The 21,117-nt window shown below is 40.1% G+C and overlaps 2 protein-coding genes across 5 annotated transcripts in view; one reads left to right on the top strand and one right to left on the bottom strand.

The window, feature by feature from the left end:
• CC2D2A (coiled-coil and C2 domain containing 2A) overlaps positions 1–4,997 on the top strand; it is a 56,678-nt gene extending 51,681 nt beyond the window's left edge. For all 4 annotated transcript variants that reach the window (XM_033060201.2, XM_033060199.2, XM_033060198.2 and 1 more), the window contains 5 exons: positions 88–222; positions 1,772–1,894; positions 2,507–2,565; positions 3,010–3,187; positions 4,182–4,997. In XM_033060201.2, the coding sequence (XP_032916092.1) occupies positions 88–222; positions 1,772–1,894; positions 2,507–2,565; positions 3,010–3,187; positions 4,182–4,370 (684 nt within the window). In that variant the 3' untranslated portion in view covers positions 4,371–4,997. The remainder of the gene's footprint in view (positions 1–87; positions 223–1,771; positions 1,895–2,506; positions 2,566–3,009; positions 3,188–4,181) is intronic.
• A 2,267-nt stretch (positions 4,998–7,264) lies between these two features.
• Positions 7,265–21,117, bottom strand: part of FBXL5 (F-box and leucine rich repeat protein 5) — a 34,264-nt gene continuing 20,411 nt past the window's right edge. The window contains exons 9-11 of the mRNA XM_033059671.1: positions 18,834–19,556; positions 15,935–16,083; positions 7,265–7,925 (exon numbers count right to left, since the gene is read on the bottom strand). Coding sequence (XP_032915562.1) covers positions 7,849–7,925; positions 15,935–16,083; positions 18,834–19,556 — 949 coding nt within the window. The 3' untranslated portion in view covers positions 7,265–7,848. The remainder of the gene's footprint in view (positions 7,926–15,934; positions 16,084–18,833; positions 19,557–21,117) is intronic.

The raw sequence follows: 21,117 nt of genomic DNA, 5'->3' as shown, positions 1-21,117 counted from the left end.
ATCTAGTATTCCAAAGAATACAAAGCATGCTGTCTTTGTAGCCAGTTTTCAAACATCTTTCTCATACTTTTTTTTTTTCTCTCCTAGGGACCAACTGCATATGTATTAACTTTAGAACAAAGTCAGTATGTAATTTGGAATCCCAGTACTGGATGTTTTTATGGGCAGTATGATACTTTCTGCCCCTTACAAAATGTGTACTGTCTGATCAGCTCTGATAATGTAAGTGTGCCCAGTCTTGTCACATTTCTATACACATAAGGGTTAATAACTTGATTTTTTTTAACCTTTGGCATCATTTGTTCATCATTGTAAACATATTTATACTATCAATTATTAGAAATATTATTAAATATTAAGTAGGTTTTTCAGCTACTTTTAAATAGGAAGATTTTTTTCATCAGCATTTAGGTCGATCAAGAGATCTGTTAATGTAATTTTCTTTACTGAGTTTTACTTACATGTTTCCTAGAGTGGATGGCCTGCTTAGGTGAGGAGTAGTCATTCCTCAAAGATAATAGTTTGCAGGTGAAATGTGACTGAAAAATGAGAAAAAGAATATAAATGAGTCACTTGAGTTGCCCATGTGACACTAGGCACAGCCTGAATGGTTCGATGTGCACAACACAGAGCTGGCACTTCAGGGCACAAAAACAATACTGATTTTCTGCCTGGCATCAAGTCCTCCCAATTATTTGAAAATACACAAGTAATACTAGTGCATGTTCATAATATATTATTCACTGTGTGGCTGTAAACTCTCTGAGATAGTGGGGCCAGAGAGGAGGGGTAAGAGCTGTGCAGCTCTGGGCAGGTGAAGGAGTAGCCACAGGCTGGGAGCTGAACCTAGGGGCTCAGAAACCCTGGGAACTGTCCTGCCAGCAGCATTCCATGTCTTGGCTGGAAGCCAGACCCCCCTTGTGTTCTGAGGACACAAACAGGGACATGATAACAAGGTAGAAAGATGTATGAAAGTCTGAAAATGAGAAAATAGAAGGCAAACAAAAAAAAAAACCCTAGGGTTTATTTGAATGGGAACTGGAAGATGAGTTTAAAAGTTTGCTCCTCAGTTTTTTGGAATGTCATGCATTATGAGTTTTGTTTTGTTGTTTAATCTTCCATGTTTTATTCTAAACACAGATGCTAACTTTAGAAGGGAATTTAATATTCTAAAGCACATTTATTTTAAAAGTGTCACTTCTTTCACTGAAAGCATTTTGAGGAGTGGTAGGGTCGTTTGGTTTGGCTGGGGCAGAACCAGCTGTCCTAGAAGGCTCTACACAGAACCTCAGTTACAAAGGGGCACACACACTTACATAGCAAGTGCTGGTACATTTTGCAGCCTTAGAAATAGGTATTTAAAGGTTGTTTGAACAAGAATCCTACAGTGCCTGTATGCTCCATATTAGGCACAGAGGCCAAAATGAATGTCTGTAAAGAAGGGGAGTGCAAGACATGGGTTCTACTTGCTGACAAAATGTGCACAGAAGCTGTGTCTTTTGTGTCTGCTTGTATTCTGCTTGATACACTTAAAAGAGCATTGGTGCAGCAGCTACCAGGCATCACAGCCACAGCAGCACTGGGTTGGGTTGTGGGAGGAATTTAATCAGAATTGTGCAGTAGTCCAAGGCTGTGGAAATACAGCTCAGAACAGCAGAAAAAATTGCTACTGGAGGTTAACATGATATAGTATTTTATTGCTATGTAAATGGAACGTGTTCCATAGCTGTGATTATATGCTGAAAGCTAAACCAAATTTGCTTTCCTGTAGATTTGGTTTAATCTGCAAGAATATGATTCCCCAGGAAGGATAAATTTTGATGTCAGCAAACCAAAACATTGGAAGCCTTTCTTTTCAAGAAGTTTGCCATTCCCTGGTCTCCGCAGCATTCAGGTATTGATGGATCTATTGCCAACTCAAAAAGGGGGGTTGAGACATCACACTTGGTATAAAGAAGCAAATACTAATTTCTTTGGACTTCTTCAGATAAATATATTTCTGTAATAGCATTGTTTTTTAAAAATATTCCCACTTACTCCTTTATAAAAAAGAAAGCAGGAATACTGCAAAAAGTTGATTTTATACAGAATTAATGCTTTTGCCCTCTAACTGTCTATGTAAGATCTTAGGGCAACAGTGAAGTAAATGGGATAAATCTTAAGCACAAACATATCTTAGGTAGCAGCTCAGTATTATAAAGAAAAAGTAAAGTCTCATGGCTAAGAAGACAGCATTTTTTCAACCTATATGAACATCCTTAGTAAAAAGCCAGAAATTTCTGTACAGATACCAAAGGTGTAAGCAGTTGAAATTTACTGTGGGGGAAAAGAAAACCAGAATTGCACACAAATATCTAGTTAAATTTTTATTATGTCTCTGTCAAAGAATAGGTTATTTTAGCATAACTGTAGACTCCTGTGAGCATCATCAAGGCAGAAACTCCTGAAGTTATATTGTTACATGTTTAGAAGAGATTGTTTTAATATTTATTTTATTTATTGCTAGCCTGAAGAACTAACTTATGAGCATTCGGATAAGGCTGCTGCACTGGAACTACAGAGCAGGTAATGCTACCTCCAGAACAAGTGCCATCAGTGCTAATACCAGAGCTTTCCTAGGTAGTCATGCCTAGGTTCTAAAAATCTGCTTTCAATTCCAGAATGACCTAAAAAATAAGAAGCTATTGTTTCAGGGCTTTTTAAAATTCTTTCTTCAATAGAGATTGTCAGTAGAAAGACTAATCAGTCATTGCTCTACTATTTCACAAAGAACAAAATGCTGTGGGGGCATGAGAGGAGAGGGTGTAAACTAAAAAGGGGTTGTAAGCCCATGGCAAACACTGACAATGCAGACATTACTACACAGCTACGTTGGCTTTTCTGCACTTTTAGTGAGCAGTAAGTTTAACTGAGGTTATGTGTGGTTCTCAGAATCTGCGCTGTCTGCCAAGGGAGATCAGTTCAGATGTCCAATACTAGAATTGTAATAATCAGTCTATCTTATTGCAGGATTGAAAAAATATTAAAAGATAAGATTATGGAATGGAGACCAACGCGCCCAACACGTTGGAACAGATACTGCACCTCCACCCTCCGTAGCTTTTTGCCACTGCTGGAACAAAATCAAGGCAAAGATGTAGAAGATGACCATCAGGCAGAGCTGCAAAAACAGCTGGGAGATTATAGGGTACATTTGTGAGCACAAATGGCTTTTGCATAGAAGCAAGAAGTTAAATCCCTAGGTTTTAGTATTGCCACTCTATGGTATGGAAGTGTCCTAGACTAGTTATTTCTTCTGCTACCAAAATTCACAAGAGATTTCATACCAAAGATAAACCATTATAATATTTATAGAGTGAAGGAATGATCATCTGGTTTATTTCTTTTGTAATGTTGAAGATCAAAGTTTCTGCTGAACATAAGAATATGAACTTAATGTGGTGCATTGTTGTTTCATTGCTGCACAACAGCCACTACTGCCAGTACATAAACACGAGTGCAGTCTCCTAGCACCAGCTGCTGTGGGGCTGATTGCTGCAGCAGCTCTCAGGGTCAGCAGGAACCTGCTGGTGGTGCTGAGTAGTGCTACACAGTCTACTTACAGGTGCAGGAGCCCACACAACATGCTTCTTTTCAGTTCTCTAGTCTTGGCTTCTCTGTCTAAAGACAGAAGAAAATTGATGTGTTCACTGCTGCCACTGGTGTGCCTGTGCATTCTTCCTCCAGGCTGTTGGAAGGGCCTTCTGCTTTCCACATGGAGCACCTGTGACAGTACTGACAGCTCTGGCCAGCTCCAAAATGAGCTGAGGTTTCAGTTCCTGTTGAGCAGGAGACACTTGCTCAAATCCCAGGCCTGGAGAACAGAGTGATTTAAAACCAGCCACGAGGCAAAAAAGCAATGAAGCTTTGCTTTGTGTTCTTTAACGTAACTTTATTCTAGTGGATTCTAAAGAACTTCACTTTGAACTTAAACCAAATTAAATAGGAAAAATGTCAGAAGCTTGCCTGGAGTACATGAAAAAGGGAGGTGTTATCAAAATAGGTTCTTCTATTGCATCACCTCAGGCTGGCAATGGAGAAGACAATTTGTTTTACTCAGCATGTAAATTTTTTAAAACTGTATTTATTCAGGTGCCTTCTTCTTTTCTTCTTACATGTTCTCTTCCCTTTCTTTCTTCCAGGTCTCTGGATTTCCTATTCATATGCCATATTCTGAAGTGAGACCTTTAATAGAAGCTGTACACAGCACGAGAGTTCACACCATTGATGTTTCCAATGTTGAATTTGCTCTGGCTGTGTATGTTCATGCTTATCCCCAAAATGTTCTCTCTGTATGGATTTATGTGGCTTCACTTGTGCAAAATAGGTAGTATACACCAGTCAGAATACTGCAAGAAATTTGCTTATATAGGTGTAAATATATGATTTCTCTCATTGCTGAACTTTTCCAAGTATTTTAAAAATCAAAGGAGAACATGATTGTTAGTAGCTTTATTTGCCCTAAAACCACTAATTACTGGTAAGTAAGAGTTGTCTAAATTTCCAGTACTAATAGGTGATTTTTCTACTTTTTTATATAAGATTTTTAGATTTAAATTTTAGATTTTTATATAGCCTTTTATAGCTCCCTGTGGGACCTCACACTCTTAAAACATTACACATGGCCACATATATATGTGACAGTGTAGAGTAAAATGTTTCCTGGGTATCCCTGTAGCTAGTCAGTTTATCTACAGCTGTTCTTCCTCTTCAAAGGACACTTGTAAATAAAAAAATTTCCTCTACTTCAGTTCCTGAATTTTTAGCTATGAATAAATTTCATATACCCAAGAGCCATCAGTGAAGACCATACTTCAATTTTTAAGAGGCTGCTTCATATCCCACTCTATATTTTATGTCTGTATAATGCCAGCACCATTTAAAGGTGTAAGACATTTTCTTAAGAAGTTAAAGATGAAGGATTTAATAAATATTTATATCAAACCTTAAGGAGTTCATTCATTTTGTACAAGAATTTGATTAAATTATTTAGGACTATGAAATCCTTTTCTGCAAGTTAGCAATCTTGCAAGTAAAAGATTAACTAAAACCAAATTCACTTACTAGTATGTAAGTAGTTGTGCTGTTAATACTGATAAAAATTCATATCCTTTTCTTGCTGTTATCTTGCTAATCAAACTCTTCAAGTAAAAACGACAGTGGGTTGAGCTTAGGAAGTGTTCAGCAGGACCCTGAACCTGCCTTTGTTGAATTCCAGATGGTTCCTTTCTGCCCTTCTCTCCACCCTGCCCAGGTCCTTCTGAAGGGCTGCACAGCTCTCAGGGGGATCAGCCCAAAGCTCCTCCCAGCTTTGTATAATCCATGAACTTGCTGAGGAGGCATCTGGACCTTCATCCCAGTCACTGATGAAGAAGTTAAACAATCCTAAATCCAGTGTTGAACCTTGGGAGACACCACCAGTGGCAGGCCTCCAACTAGACCCTGTACCACTGATTACAAACCTCTGGGATCTGCTGTTCAGCCAGGTCCCAATTCACCTCAGTGTCCTCTCTTCCAGTCCACACCTCCTGAGTTTGCCTGTGAGGATGTTGTGGGAGACAGTGTTGAAAGCCTTGCTGAAGTCACTGCTCTCTCCTCATCTGGCCAGGTAGTTGTTTCATCAGAGGGAAATGGGGTTGGTCAAACAGTGAATTCATGCTGACTATTCCTGATCACCTTCATGTCATGCAGGTGAATAGAGATAGCTTCCAGAGATCACCTTTCCAGAGACAGAGGTGATGCTGACTGGATAGTAGTTCCTTGGGTCCTCCTTCTTGTCCTTTTTGAAGACCAGGGTCACAGCTGCTTTCCAGCAGTTCTCAGCCACATCCCTTGTTTCCCCACGACCTTTCAAAGATGATGAGTGGCCTTAATATAGCATCTGCCAGCTCTCACCACTCATGGACTAGCTGAGAGTCAGGGGTTGCTGCCACAGGTTCCCTCCCTTCTACAGGCCCCATAGAAAGTACATTGCCATTAGATGATGTTTGGCTGGCACTGATGACAGCTCCCAGGTTTATCCACAGTGTATCTGTAGCTCGTTCTGTCCTCAGCTCTGTCTACACTCACTTGTGCTTTTCTTACTTACATTTTAGTGTGACCAAGATGGTGGCAAAACTTGCAGTTTACTGTAACCTCCAGCCCTGCCTGCACAGTGACTTCCCAGACACCAAGAATCTTGAAAGCTACTATGTCACCATGACTGCTGTTGTAAATAAATACTGCTCAAAAGAATTTATCCAATTAGGAAAACAGGTCAAAATTATTAGCTGAACTGATGCCTGGAAAGGCTGACCTGGAACAGAGGCTAGACAGAGCAAAAGGAATAAAATAGGTATTTACTAAAGGATACACCTTGGGCAGTGCAAGGCTACACCCAAATCCAAGATGGATCCTGGTCACGAGTTTTACACTTTTATGAGTTCATCTACATCTTGATGTCAATTGTCCAACCACAGCCCCAAGTTGTGAAGTCTCAATCCCCTGGCTTGCCCCCTTTCCTGTGCCATTGCTTATGCTTTTTGAGTAACTGGTGTCCTTGATTCTCTAGCTGAGAAGGGATTGTTTTGTCTAACCCTGTGAAGAGGATGTACTAACACCTAACATGAAGTTTCAGAGTTACACACTAAGCAGCAGAGAATTTGTATAAAAGCTAAAACCCAAGGCATCATTTCCTAAAAATTAGGCAGGATAAGAGAAAAAACCCCACTTGTCTGCATTCTACAAAAGCAGAAACCTGCCCTTCCTCTGCTGTAAAAAACCACAGCCTGCAACTGTGCCAACCATGACCAGGTGGCCATTGAAGTTGACAACTTGCCATGGGCTACAGTACTCATCCCTCACACGCTGGGCTCTCCCCCATACCACCACACACACAGGCTCATGCACTACTCATCTCTTCCTAGCACATCTTTCACTTACCACAACAGATTTTCTGCTCCCTGCCAGTCTCTGCCATCCAGACAGGAATCTTTTCAACTATCAAAGCAAGGGGGGAAATGTATTGCTGTCTTTCACAGAGTTCAGATGAATGAAAACTGACTTCCTTGGAAGCTGTTTCCAAAAATGCAGCTTGTCACAGTAAAGGGAACCATAAAACCAAACCAAAACCCCATACATGCTGTACAGTTCAGAGCTCTGCAAGGGTGATGGTACCCACCCACCTGCCCAACCTCTGCAGCCTTCTGGCATGGTACTTTGTACTTCAAAAGCATAGATACTCAACTGCTACACACATTTTTTTATTGGTGGGAATGTTTTATTTGAGTATGTCTTTCAAGCCCAAATACAAAACCAAATGCAAAAGGAAGGTGGCAATTTCCCTAATTTTGCGATATAAAGAACAACTCCAGGATGAGAGGAAAGGGGAAGAAACCAGGCTCCTAAAGATGTATAATTGTTACCCAAATGCAAACAAGAAAATTCAAATTCTCTGCAGAGGTTTATACTGTACTTATGGATTCAAAATTTAAAAAAGGAAGTCACCTAGCACAAAATAATTCAGTAAAGTATATTTAAGTGCCAAAATTGGAGTAAAGTGGCATTAAAAAAAAAATCTGAAGGTTTTCCCATCTTCCCCAAATTATGTAAAATAAAACCCAACACCCTTCAAGCCAAATGAGGTTGTGAGATTGTTACAACACTGTACAGTACACTCATAATTAAGATCTGAAGTTGTGGGCAGGGTCAGGCTAGTAGAACAAGTCTCACTCCAAGGATTGTTAACACAAGATGCGAACTGTAAGTAAAGTGCATGAGAGGAAGCCTGCTCAGCTAAATGAAGTAGACCGAAAGATCAGAAGTCAGCGGTCATTCGCCAGAGCGGCAGCAGGCCCGAAAACCACACTGCAAGTTCTGGCATCCACTGGCGGTTTCAGCATGAGGACCTGCACAAAAACAACAGAAATGTGAAAAGAAGGAAAGGCCACTTATTTAGATTCATAATTTTCATAAACTGGTGATTCAGAAAACATCTCATTTTTGACAACACACTACCCTTCATTCAGCACTGTGAAGTCCAGAACACTGCCAGTATTATCAAGGTGTAAAAACCTCACTTGGAACAGGTATTTTTCAAGAGATTTTTGCTCCGTAGCTTAGTCCCATGAAGATAACACACCCAAAATGACACAGAAATACCATGAGCAACACTAAATGAGCAACTTTACACAAGCTGCCACAGCTTCAGAACTGAATGTGTTTGACAATGTATTTTTAATTCCCATTTTTCAAATTCAGATGATGATGCCACGGCATTACCAAAGAAACCGTAACTTCCATAACTATGTCTATAGAATAGAAAGGTTTTTAGCTTGGAAAGTTTTTTTTAACTCCATGAACACTTCACAGTTGGTGAGACTCTCACATACTCTTGACTGGAAATTCAAAAACTAAAGAGAGAATCACCTTAGCATTGCTGCAGTTATCAGAAACCGTAACGTTGAGAATGAGCCATTCAGAGAAAAATGAGTTGCAAGCACAGACAGTACAAATCAACACTGTAACTCTACCCACATCCACTTACCTTCACTTACCCCTTTCATTTAAAATGTTAAAGTTAGCATGAGATAAGAAATTACTGTATCTATTCAAACAGGATTTTGTTTCCTGCTACCATTTGCCTGCTTTGAGACTTATTTACACTTGGGCTGGCTGAACTCTGGCACCCAACAAAAACTGGAAGTGGGTTGCTGAGCAAAGTCAAACAAGCTGGTGAAGACCTAACCAGGACAAGACAAATTTTCCCCATTTGTACGAGAAACAAATCAACAAATATTTTGTTGTTTTAATGTATTTAGGAATTCTAACAAAATCTTTTCATGAGCTTAGGCACCATACCATATCTGGTTTTTTTACCTCCTTCAACAGTAAAGTCATAATTCAGTTAATTTCCAAAAATCTGGGGTCTTAAAACCAGCTTTCTACTTCATGCCACACACCAATAAGCAATACTGTATACTGTAAATAAGTTAAGACACATGAGACTAAATTAAAAAAACCCTGAAACTATAATGAAAGGCTACAGTACAGTGAACTTTTTATTGGTCAATAAACTCATTTTCCTTTTCAAATCTTTTTATTCACCTGAACTAAACTGATCCTCCACATCACTTACGAGCTAGAATTTGAAAGCTTCTTCATAAATCCTTTAGAAAGGAGGCTCAGTATTTCTGAACTGGTTTAGCAGAGCACGTTCTGTGCAGCAGCGTTTTCCAAGTTGTAGCTGACTTTCCTCAGCAGTGCCACAGTTACACAGCACAGCAGTGATTCTGAAGCAACCATCACACTTCTAGCAAAATGCTCATTGACAAATTGTACAGAACCACAACATCCAAGGAAAGGAATTCTCAGTATAATTCAATATTGTTTTCATCCTTTTCTTGCTCATTTTATTATTCCTCATGCTCCTAACTGGAACATATGAACTTTTAGATCACACCAATGCTCCAACAACTGCCTTCACCACTGGCAACAGCAAGTGTTGTCTAGGGACATGACAGAAGCCTATCACATACACTTTTTGTGTTTTTCCAGCAACCCTAATTGCTGCATCAGGGACACTGAAGTCCATTTCCTTCAGCACTTGTTTATGGCTCAGCTGTGCATGCAAGTTTTTAACCTCTTTCTAAACCTCCTTCCACAATTCCCCACAGAACCAAGTTCCAGAATTTCACTACACTATGCATCTGCTTTAAATTGCCTACCAGCTTTACCTGGTGCCCCTGAATTCTAACACTACAAAATTACCACTGCACATTCACCTCACCTACTGCATTCCCAGTTTTGTAAACACCCCCCTTTTCAGCCATCTCACTCCCAGATTGAAACATCCAGCCTTTCAAGTGTTCAACTCCCTAACTTTTCAGAAGGCCTCTTCTGTATCTTCTGTAACTCCAGTGTATACTCTCCTCAGGATGGGGAGACCAAACCCGCATGCAGTGCTCCACATGTGAGTGCCCCCAGGCTTCCAGGACCAAGCACAGCACCCTCTATCTTGTCCTCACCACCCTGATGATGGTAACATTGGTGGCTTTTTTGGCTGCTGCTGCAAATAGGAAAGATCTCAGAATTAGCACCAACAGCTCTCTGAAATCATTATCTCCACACAGCAACTGCCAGCTCTGAATTCAGTTTCATGCAATCACAGTTTTTATTCCCAGCCACTCAGACCTTCAACCACACATACAGCTATAGTTAAGTTTCTTAGATGTCCTTCTGGAAATCATCAGCATCAGTATCATTACTTGAAGACCACACAGCACCACTCAAAAACCTGGAAATCACTGTGCATTTCTTACACCACAACACAAGGGAATGCCGATTAAGACTGATCTCAGCACAGAACTGTTGGGAGGGGAACAGGGAGAAAGTTTTCACCTTGTAGGTTCCTCTCCTGAGCAATGACCATTAAGCCCTTCCCTTTCCTCCTATCCTTTAGTTAGCTTTCAGTTTTTAAATTTAAACTACTTTCACAGCAACTTAAGATCTGAAAATCTTGGATACTACTAAGTAAACTGGACCATCTGAAAAGCTTATATGCTCATTTCCCAATTTATTAGGCACTGATTTAAAATGACATTAAGTGTATCACAGCGAAATTTTACCCTTCCTCCCACACTGCATTTCTTGCCCCATGTCTAATCCTCATACCATCACTAACTTTCCTTTATAGCCTGTAATAAAGAATTCTGATAAAATGAAACATTCAAGGTTCAACCACATCTTCTGCAATCTGCCCTCTCTGTACTCTTTCTTTGGATATAAGGGCAATTCCCACCATCTGGAGCGTATTTTATGCTGTTACTACAACAAGGTAGTTAGTATCATTAATGGTTGTTTCAACAGTAAGGCTATCTGGGTTTGAGTTATTTAAGGTTTGATTTGTCAGTTGATCTCCTCCATCACAAGTCATTTACCTCCTATATAAAATCCCTAGTGCTCCTTAGTTTGATCTTTTTTACATTTGATACAGACAACAAAATTCAAATACCTTTATTTTTGATAGCCACAGACACTGGGTTTGTTTCCCTGGCATTATTTACTGCTACTGACCTTTGGTTACATCTCTTTGGCTTCGTAACCTCTGACCTTCCCGGTCTTTGCTACTGACCTCATTTGGACTTTGTTTTAGAGTTCTCTCTGTTTTAATTCAAATGGCCTCTTTAATCTTGCCAAAAGAACACCGTTTTCTGTTTCCTCTGGACTCTGTATATGAGGTCTCCAACTTCTCTCACCTCACTGATGAGGTTAAGCAATATGGTAACTGCACAGATTCCTTTTATATTGTCCAGTATGATGGTAATTTCAACCTAACAGTGCAGATTAATCGCTTCCACAGAATCACAGAACAGTTTGGGTTGGAAGGGACCTTTAAAAGTAATCTAGTTCCAAACCCCTTGCAATAATCAGGCACATCTTCAGCTAGGTAAGGTTGCTCAGAAACCCCTTTCAGTCCGACCCCAGATGTGACCAGGGATGAGCCTTGCACCACCTTTCTGGGAAACCTGTTCCACTATCTTCCATCTTCATTTGCCCATTATTGCCTTCAGCACAGCCCAGTTAGCAATGCACTGTGTATCTAGGAGGACACTGCTCCTAGATACAGCAACTTCATATACTGCACACTTTGAGGACCGGCTGATGATTTTGGATGAACATGGACAGTTTTGATGGGCACAGCAAGCAACCACTGGCTGTTTGCAGTGTCAAGTTCTGGCTCATGTAGTAAAACATCATCACAGGAATAAGCCAGATAGCATCACTGCTGGACTTAACAAGGAGCCCAAAATGCAGTCTTTTAAAACAACATGTGATGGGAAGAACAGTACATGCAGTGGATCATAAAGAGAAGTGTATTTCACAAGGGTCCCTCTGAATGTGAAGACTCAGTAAATGCTAGCAGTGAAGTGCTACATTAAATATGTTTTGGGTTCACCTGGGAAAGCAAAATTAATCAGATTCTCATCTAAACTGCCAGAGTCCACATTACTGGTTTAGTTACTTCTAAACTGGATTACTGTAATGCTCTTTACATGCACATCTGATTACCTACATGCTCAGGGAACTCAGAATAGAGGTGAGGTCTGTTTACTTGTAGTGAACATATAAACATGTTTGGTAAGGTAAGAGAGGAGCAGAGCTATTTGATTACTCCATTTTGATACACGCACTAGTAGAAAAAAAATTAGTCAGAATTCCCTAGAATGAAGTTTGGCATTCCACCGAGAATACATGACAACATGGACCAAGACCATGGAAAAAGAACTGGCTGCCACCACCATATAATATCCTTTCAGAGATTTGTGAGTAACCTGGTAATCTAGAATCTGTACAATTTAGACTGAGGCCTAACTCAGAACACTGTGTTCCCACACAAGTCTGCACACAGTAGTCCATACACCTTAAAAGAACTTGCAAAGTCTTGACTGCTTAAACACAGATCAACTATAACCAGTGACACTGTGAATGTTGGAAGACTGAATCATTAGAATCAAACTTTATTTCATTAATGCTCTATTTCTTTAATTACAGAATCTGAGGACTACATAATTAAAAAAAAAAAACCACTCTAGAACCTGAATCATACTTAAATGTTGCAAAGAGCTACTGCTGCAGAAATTAGGAAGCCTCATTTTTCTAATGCCAAAGCTGAAAGCACTCCAGAAGCTGAAATGGAGAAACGAGTCAGAAGAATGGACAGAGCTGGACAAACAGCCTTAGGAAAGTAAGAACTTAGTGGCAAGATGTAACTCAAACATTAAACTTGTCTTGCAGAGTTCAATATGTTTCACAATCAAATTTGTTTTAGACAAATGAAATCAGCCATTAGAAGAGATGTACATTGACAGATTTATTTTCAGCTGCAGCTGAGGATTATCTAACTCAAAGTCTACAGCACTGTGAAAAACAAAAGAGATTCTAAACATTAGTACGCAAACCAAAAACTAAGTGAAACTAAGAGTAAACAAACACAAAATAGATCTGGAAGTGTGTGCAAATTCATGGTTTCTGGCCATTAAAACTGAACCATCTTACTGGTGTGCAACAGTGTCAGACTCAAACCCACCATAGCTGCTCTACCTTTCCAGTCTCGGTCTGCTAAACATGTAGAATAGCACCTGATGAAAATACCAGAATTGCAACCAATGTGCATACCAAACGTGTGCACTAAGCCCTCCACAAAGAAATTCCAATGAACTTGGGTTGTGTGGAAGGGGTCCCATCAGGCTTAGTGTTTATAGGAAAAAAAAATCTGAAAATAAGCTGCAGGTAAAAATAAAGCCCTTATTCATCAGCAGATGACAAAGTGGTATCTTTATTATTCATAGATGGGTAAAATCCATGCTGTTGGCTCCATTTTTTTTCTGCAAGACCGACAGGTTTTCCAACCTCTGATCCCAGAATATACCTCCTTCCCTGAAAACAATCACTGACAAGCTGGTGGGCAAAGAAAATTATGAAATTATTCTGTACATGCTTACAGATCAGTAAACTTTGTGCAGCAGATAGTAAATGTGCAAATAAACAAACAGCTTCAGATATGGATTGATTTAAATGAAACGGCTACTGCTTTCCCTAGTTACTTTAGAAATGCCAAATGATACAGAAACAGCTGCTGTAGGAATCCTGCTGCCCACAGAATGGAATAAGGCATCAGTTTCACACTGAACGGCCCTATCACAACGAAGTTTGATTGAAAATACAAGGAACAAAACCCAGACAAAACTGCAGGGGATTAATTTATAAAGGCTAATTTCCATAAAGCCATAAACTTCTGACATGACATTATTTCTCAACAGATGTAAGAAGCCAGGCCATTACAGCCTCACTGTCCTGTGCATTTCTCTCTACAGCAGTAACTGTTCATCCAAAGGCATGCATGATGCTTTAGAGATCTAAGAAGAGCTTATAGGTTCACAGATTCCAGCAAGCAGTAAAAAGAAGGAAATAAACAGGAGGAGGATCAGATAATTCTACAGAATAATTCAAAAATACTCTGTTTAAACTTAAGTAATTTCTTGAAGATACTATGAAACAGTCAAGCTTTAAAGTGGTGGACTCACAGATTTGGGCATTGTAAACCAATACAAAGACATTACGGCATATTTTATAGGGACAAGATGAAAAACAGAAGTCTGAAGACAAATTATGTCTAGTATTAGTGACAGAAGTATAAACAGGAAAAGCAGCAAGCAATCAGACATAAAAGGAAAAGATTTCTAACTGGTCTTTGAAGACATCTTTAAACTCAACATACTGCAGTAAAGAGAGTCACTGAAGGATTTTTAAAAAAAGAACCTTAAAATTTTCAGGTGGAAATGAAAGACAACAGAAAATAGATTTTTAAATGCTGTTGTCTAGATGGAATGTAAGAAGTAACAAAAAGCAAGTGTCTCAAAGGAAAAAAAAGCAGTGTCAAAGAAGTGCATAAAATGCAAAAGCTATGGAAACAAAGTAGGATTTCTAATATTACAATTCAATCGAAATGCATCATCTTGTATCAATTTCAATGGACTGACTACCCAAATACCATTACAGATTTACCTGCTCTGGCATCTGGTACCCAGGCTGGGGCTGCATCTCAATATAGAGCAAATTATTGAGCTGGACACCATGAACTACCAGGTAATGCAATTTTGGTTTACACACAGTTAGCCTGTACAGGTCTGTGAACTTGGTTATCATCTTCTTTTTCCCTTGCCTTCTATTGCACTTACCTGTTTTAAATTCACACATGGAACATCAGTCACACGATGGTTCCCCACTCCTAATGCTAGGAATGCTTACCGGACTTAATAAAATGAATTTCAGTGTGGTAAACACTAAAAAGACTTGCACCAGATTTTATGCATTTCTACAGATCCTTCTCCAGCTTAGATCCATCCCTAAGTTACTAACTGAAGCAAAACTAGAAAAAAACCTGAATTAAATTTTCCATAAGGATGTGTGATGTGATCAAAAATACCTTATACCAAAATTAGTGCAATATGGAAGGTCTGCATGACAAAACACACGTCACTGGTTTCCTAAAAATCCCTGCTTTGGTACTAGCCTAATGAAGCCTCTGTCTGAGGTTATGACCATACAGAAAACACAACTGCATGGTTTACAGTGGAGAGATGGACAGGGCAAGTGTGTAATAGCAGCTATATGGAGACTTACCTTCTATCCCTATTAATTATGCTAAACTAAGTTAAGAGACACAGGCACTAAAAATGCTTTCCTATGTAATACAGAACTATACTAGTGTCACTACAGAAAAAACAAAAAATGAGGTAAAATTGATTTAACACTCATAATTTTACAATTACAGTAATTTCACAACTATAAGGTGCATCGGATTATAAGGTGCACTTCCAGGTGTCGGCAAATTTCCGAACTTTTGCCCATATATAAGGCGCACCGGACTATGAGGTGCACTTTCTTTCTGCAGCGAGGATCCGCCGCCGGCTCTCCCCATGCAGTTGCCGGCCGAGGCCCTGCCTCCACCCAACTGCCGCAGCCCTGTGGGCCCCCAGGCTCACCTGTACCCGGCAGCCGCAGCTCCGTGGGCCCCCAGGTTCACCTGTACCCGGCAGCCGCAGCTCCGTGAGCCCCCCTGCACCCGGCAGCCGTGCCCCTGCCGGCTCCCCCCACGGCTTACAGCTCACACTTCCGGGTTGGCAAATTTCTAAGTTTTGTCCATGTATAAGGCGCACCGGACTGTAAGGCGCACTTGGGCGTTCGGGCCAAAATTTAGTCAAAAGGGCGTGCCTTATAGTCATGAAATTACTGTAACTCTGTGCTACACAAACATAAAAAAAAGGTGAGGTTTTGGTGATTCTTCTTCTTCAGAAGTCCCTACACCGAGCATCACTCCCCAGAAAAGCATCACATCTTCATAGAAAGACATTACCGTTAATGTTGTCACAGTAGTAAAAGTGTTCATCTTTTAGAGAGGGGCATGCAGAAACTAACTCCTGCAGGCCTGCACCAGTAACAGTGAGACAGCCCGAGAGGTTCAGGTGTTCCAAGTGTGGCAGTCCTCCTCCCAGAGTCAATGCCCTGTGGACACACAGAAGAGACACGTTAAGAGCGCGTGACGTGGCACTGACAAGTGCCCCACCACAGACCTACTGCACCTCTGACATCAGACACACCTCTAATGAACAACAGTTTTAAACCTGGCACTTCTATACCCTCTTTTAAAGGGGGATCATCCCTGAAGCCACACAACAGACTTCAAAAAGGAACAGACTTCTACATAAACTAACAACTCCTGTAGACAAACTTTAGCGGGAAACCACCTTTTTATGGATGACCAACTATTTCAAAGAACTACAAAGCCATTCTTCTTCAAAATACCAATGACCTCTTCCAAGGTGATGTATATTCCTCATCTCACACTAAAATATGACACTCCCGAGTTTGGTGCATTATGTTTCCCAAAATTTGACCCCTTCTTTAATTAAGTTTATTTTGGAATCCAAATTTGTGTTGTCCTAGGACTGACAGCAGAGCTTCTCTCTGCCAACACACCATCTTATTGTACAAATGTCATTTTCTAGCTTTCCCCTGAGTACAAGAGCATTTGGCTGCTGATGCAACAGGCACATGGATGTACCACACCTGAGCAATTACTCCATGCGACCCTGCTCTCTTCCCCACAAGCTCATAGAGCAGCCAGCCCAAATTCAAGCAGAAACAAGCTCACTCACCCAAAAACAAACCAACAGGCTTGAATCACCAAACTGCAGATTCAAGCCAGGACATAAAACTGAAGATGCCTTCAGAGCATCACTGTACCAGCTTCTCCTGTCAGCAGGCAGAAGTAGAACTTCTGGCCACAAAAACACCTATCAGGTAACAACTTACATGAAATAAATGGCTTGGCACGTGTTTGTATTTGGGGGTTTCACTCTCCTCAGGGACTCCAAGTATTCTTGTGACTACAAGAAGCACTTGTTGCAACACACTCTCAGTTCCTAAATACTTTTACCCAAAAAACCCCAGTGGGAAACCAGCAATGCAATTAAACCCTTGCCATGACTCAGTAACCAAAACTGCTTTTGCTCCCACATTACTAAGTCATGAAAAACCAGACCAGTAGCTTATAAAATACACAAAGCATAATGTAATCAGCACGTAACAAAATTTGGCAGGACACTGCAACACTTGAAGAGAAACAAGCTCCAACACAAAGCCAGATATGCTTCAGATACCTGAAGCATACCCTGAGCAAGGGTAACACTGGTGAGTGAAAGTGTCAGAAGAACCACAGAAGACATGTGAATAGCTGGTACTTGGGAACATCAAATAGGGACAAAATCTCAGGAGAGACAAACTGATGCCAGCAGCACCTCACAGTATTCCTCACTCAACTACATCATAGGTATGCATGAAGTATTCCCACTCCAAGCAGCTTTAATCAGCCCTAAGGGCTGCAGCACACCTGAGCAGGAGGCTGCAAGTACCTCAGCCTCACCCCATTTTCAATATGAAGGAGTAATTACATTTTTCTGACAATAAAATGTATTAGCAGCAAATAGCAAACAGAAAATTCTGTAATGCATGAAGCCATCCCAATGTTTACATCAAACATTTTTTCTCCTCCTTTAACTGTTATATGAGGTTCCATGGAACATGCTGTTTTGCACATACAGAATTATCATAGAGTCATTTGGGTTAGGAAAGACGCTTGGGATAATCATATCCAACTGTTAACCCAGCACTGCCTAATCCACCACTAACATCACCAGGTGTCACATCCCTTGAATATCTCCAGATATGCCACTTCCCATGGCAGCTTCTTCCAATACTTGAAAACCCTTTCAGTGAAGATTTTTTTCCTAATGGCCAATCTAAACACCTTCTGGTACAACCAGAGGCCATTTTCTCTTGTTACTTGAGAGAAGAGACTGATCCTCACCTGGCTACCTCTTTTCAGGTGGTTGTGAAGAACGGGAAGATTGCCTCCAGCCTCCTTTTCTCCAGGCTCAACCCCCCCAGGCACTCCTTACCAGATCTGTGTTCCAGACCCTTCCCCAGTTCCACTGTCCTCTGGGTACACTCCAGTCCCTAAATGGCTTTTTTGCAGTGAGGGGCCCACAAGTGAGCACAGGATTTGAGGTGTGACCTCACCAGTGCCAAGAACAAAGGGACAGTCACTGCCCTGCTCCTTGGCACACTATTGCTGATACAGGCCAGGTGCCACCTGGGCACAGCTCATGTTCAGTTGTTGTCAAACAGCACCCTCAGCTTCTTTTCCACCAGGCTGCTTTCCAGCCACTCTGTCCCCAGCCTATGCCACTGCCTGTGTTTGTTGTGACCCAAGGGCAGGACCTGGCACTTCATCTCATTGAACAGACAATTGGCCTCAACCCACTGACTCAGTCTGTTCATAAATTATGTCATTATCTAGACAGGTTAATTAAGATGCTACTCCAGTTTTACAAAGTTTCAAGCATACTGGCAAGTGTAATGAAAATTCTGGTGAATCAACATAATTTCTTAACAAGAAATCACTAAAGATCAAATCTAAAAGCATTAATACTGTTTAAAACAATAAATTCACAAAATACTTGACTTCAGAAGACAGATATAAAAGATTTTACTGTTGTCTCCAAAAGAAAAGCTGAAAAAAGTTTTCCAGTCTAGTACTGTAACTATTTAGGAAGCAAAGACCACTTAAAACTTACCAGTTTCTTCAATAAAAATGTTTGTACTGAAATGAGGCAGATTCATCCCAGAATGGCCCAACAAAAAAAGTCAGAAAAAATATCCTGCAGTAAAATAGTTTGAAAATGTCTCCTCACCTGAGAGCACGGTCTGTTATCTGGTAACAGCCTGACAGACTGAGAAACTGAAGAACTCGTGCAGTCTCTTCATCTGTTTTTTCACTCCCAGAGTATGCAGAGTCTTTTTTCTCTGACTGTTTAGTCCTTATTGGTTTCTTACACAGTGCAGAGGACTCTGGAAGTGCTCGAATAGTTCTTAGTGCTGTCCCAGCACAACAAAATGAGTGACCGCAGTAAAACAAGTCAGTAGAAGCACAGTGCTGCTGCCACCCTCTAGTCCTTAACCCATAAATGTCTCTATTGTAGCACAATGCAGAACAATTAACATGGGATGTTGGTTCCATAAGACAAAATCCTTCAACATTTCTGTGTTTCCACTCTGCAGCATCTTCAATGTCAGCTAAATCATCTGCATCTAGCATCCACACATAAGCAGAATTGAAGTTTTCTGAGCCGTCAGGTTTAGTCCAGTGTTGCTCACCATTTCCTCCCTGAATGAGATTTTCATTGCTGATCTCATGCAAACCATTATACTTCTGGTTGGACTGCAGAGTAATCTCTCTGTTTTTCCATGAAGTCTTAGTGTTCCTGTTCCTGCAGCTTTTCAGAATACCTCTGGTCTGATGAGTTGATATGATACCCAGTGCTCTGGAAATCCTCTCTACAGCCACATCTGTGATTTTTTCACATCCAGACAGATCAAGGTGGCGTAGATTTTGACAATATCCAACTGAACACCAACTGAAATCAGGGGGGAAAAAAAGTGGTTTGATTTTTTGGTGGTTGAGGGTTTTTTAGTTTTTGCTCAGAAATAGCTGTTAAGGCTAAATTTATGAAAGAATATTTCACAAGTAAAATATTTATATTAATTCACATAATATTCAAAGAAGCTACCCCAGACAGACTAGATTTGATATTCCAAGTGTTCTATATATGACTAGAAAAATTATGTCTAGAGAAACGTTAAATCAGTCATGAACCAGTAACAACTTCTATTTCTCCATATACTGAGACTTAAAAGGAGTCCACATTTGCTATATACTGAACAAATGTCTGAATAATACATCAGACTGCAAGCACCAAATACACACATAACAAAAAACAACTGCAATATAGTCAACAGAAGCTACCAAGAGACATCTGAGTTACTAAACATGTAAGTTTACTTCTCAAAAGGCTGAAAATAGTGAACTAACAAATTTCACCCACACCCATCCCCCCAAAAATACATCTGAGACTCCATAACAGTTGTCATTTCTAGGATTTTGAGCTTCTCCAGCTTGGTAGTTTACAGATACTGAAATGCCAGTGTACTTAGATCATATGTCTTCCTGTCCTCTCCCATTTCTTCCAGGAATACTAGATGGATTCCTGAAACAGATCCCGTGTTTCTAAGTATTCCATAATTAATTAGAAATCAGACATATTTGTTTCAACAGAAGCTTACTCCCTTAGTATTACCTTTTTCAAGTGGAATAGAAATTTTATCTACAGTAATACTTATACATTATTAGCTATAAAAGTACATAAGTTATTTAACTGATTACCTATCCATAGTTAACGTTACTATCATTTACTTTCTATAAGCGTTTATTTATATTTAGAGCAAGCCAAACTAATTTTCTGAGTTACAAATTGGAGTGTTGTAAATACAGATACAAGAGAAATGACAAATACGGCAAATTTTACTAGATACTGACAAAAACTCACTAAGATCGACTTCTGAGCCATGGAAATTCTACACAGCTTTTCTTACAAATAAAACTTCTTATACCAGTTCCAGGGTGTTGCTACTCAGTATTCATGTTGGTAAGATTTTCTGTGGTGTTCACACTACCTGAGAGCACTCCATGATGTAAGTGCAGAACACTGAAATATCTGCTGAGTTTCAATACCACAGTAAGACCCACTGGTGCAGGTTCTGTGTCCACACACCATCCCCCTGACATCAATAACATTTCTGTAGGCTTCAGTGAAGCTCAGGAATACACAGACAATACACCTAAGCCTCAGAGCTTTGCCTACCATTTGATTTGAGTGTCTGAAATAGCAGTATTTCACACCTTACCAGCTGTAGCAGACCAAGAGAACTTCCTCAACTGAGCAACTCCATAAAAATCTATGGACAAGATGTTAATACTAAAGGCAAGACCACAACTATTGTTATGGACAGCTACACATTGACAAAATAGGTAAAAAGCATCCAATAGTGAAGACAAAATTTTAAATGGTCACTATGAAGTTACATGTTTCACTTGGTATTTCAGTGATTTGTTACTCTGGCTTAGTTCTTAGTCACAAG

The sequence above is a fragment of the Catharus ustulatus genome, chromosome 5, assembly GCF_009819885.2.
Source record: "Catharus ustulatus isolate bCatUst1 chromosome 5, bCatUst1.pri.v2, whole genome shotgun sequence".
Lineage (NCBI taxonomy): Eukaryota > Metazoa > Chordata > Aves > Passeriformes > Turdidae > Catharus > Catharus ustulatus.
Note: the sequence above shows the minus strand (reverse complement) of the source record. Positions and strands in the feature narration are given on the sequence as shown.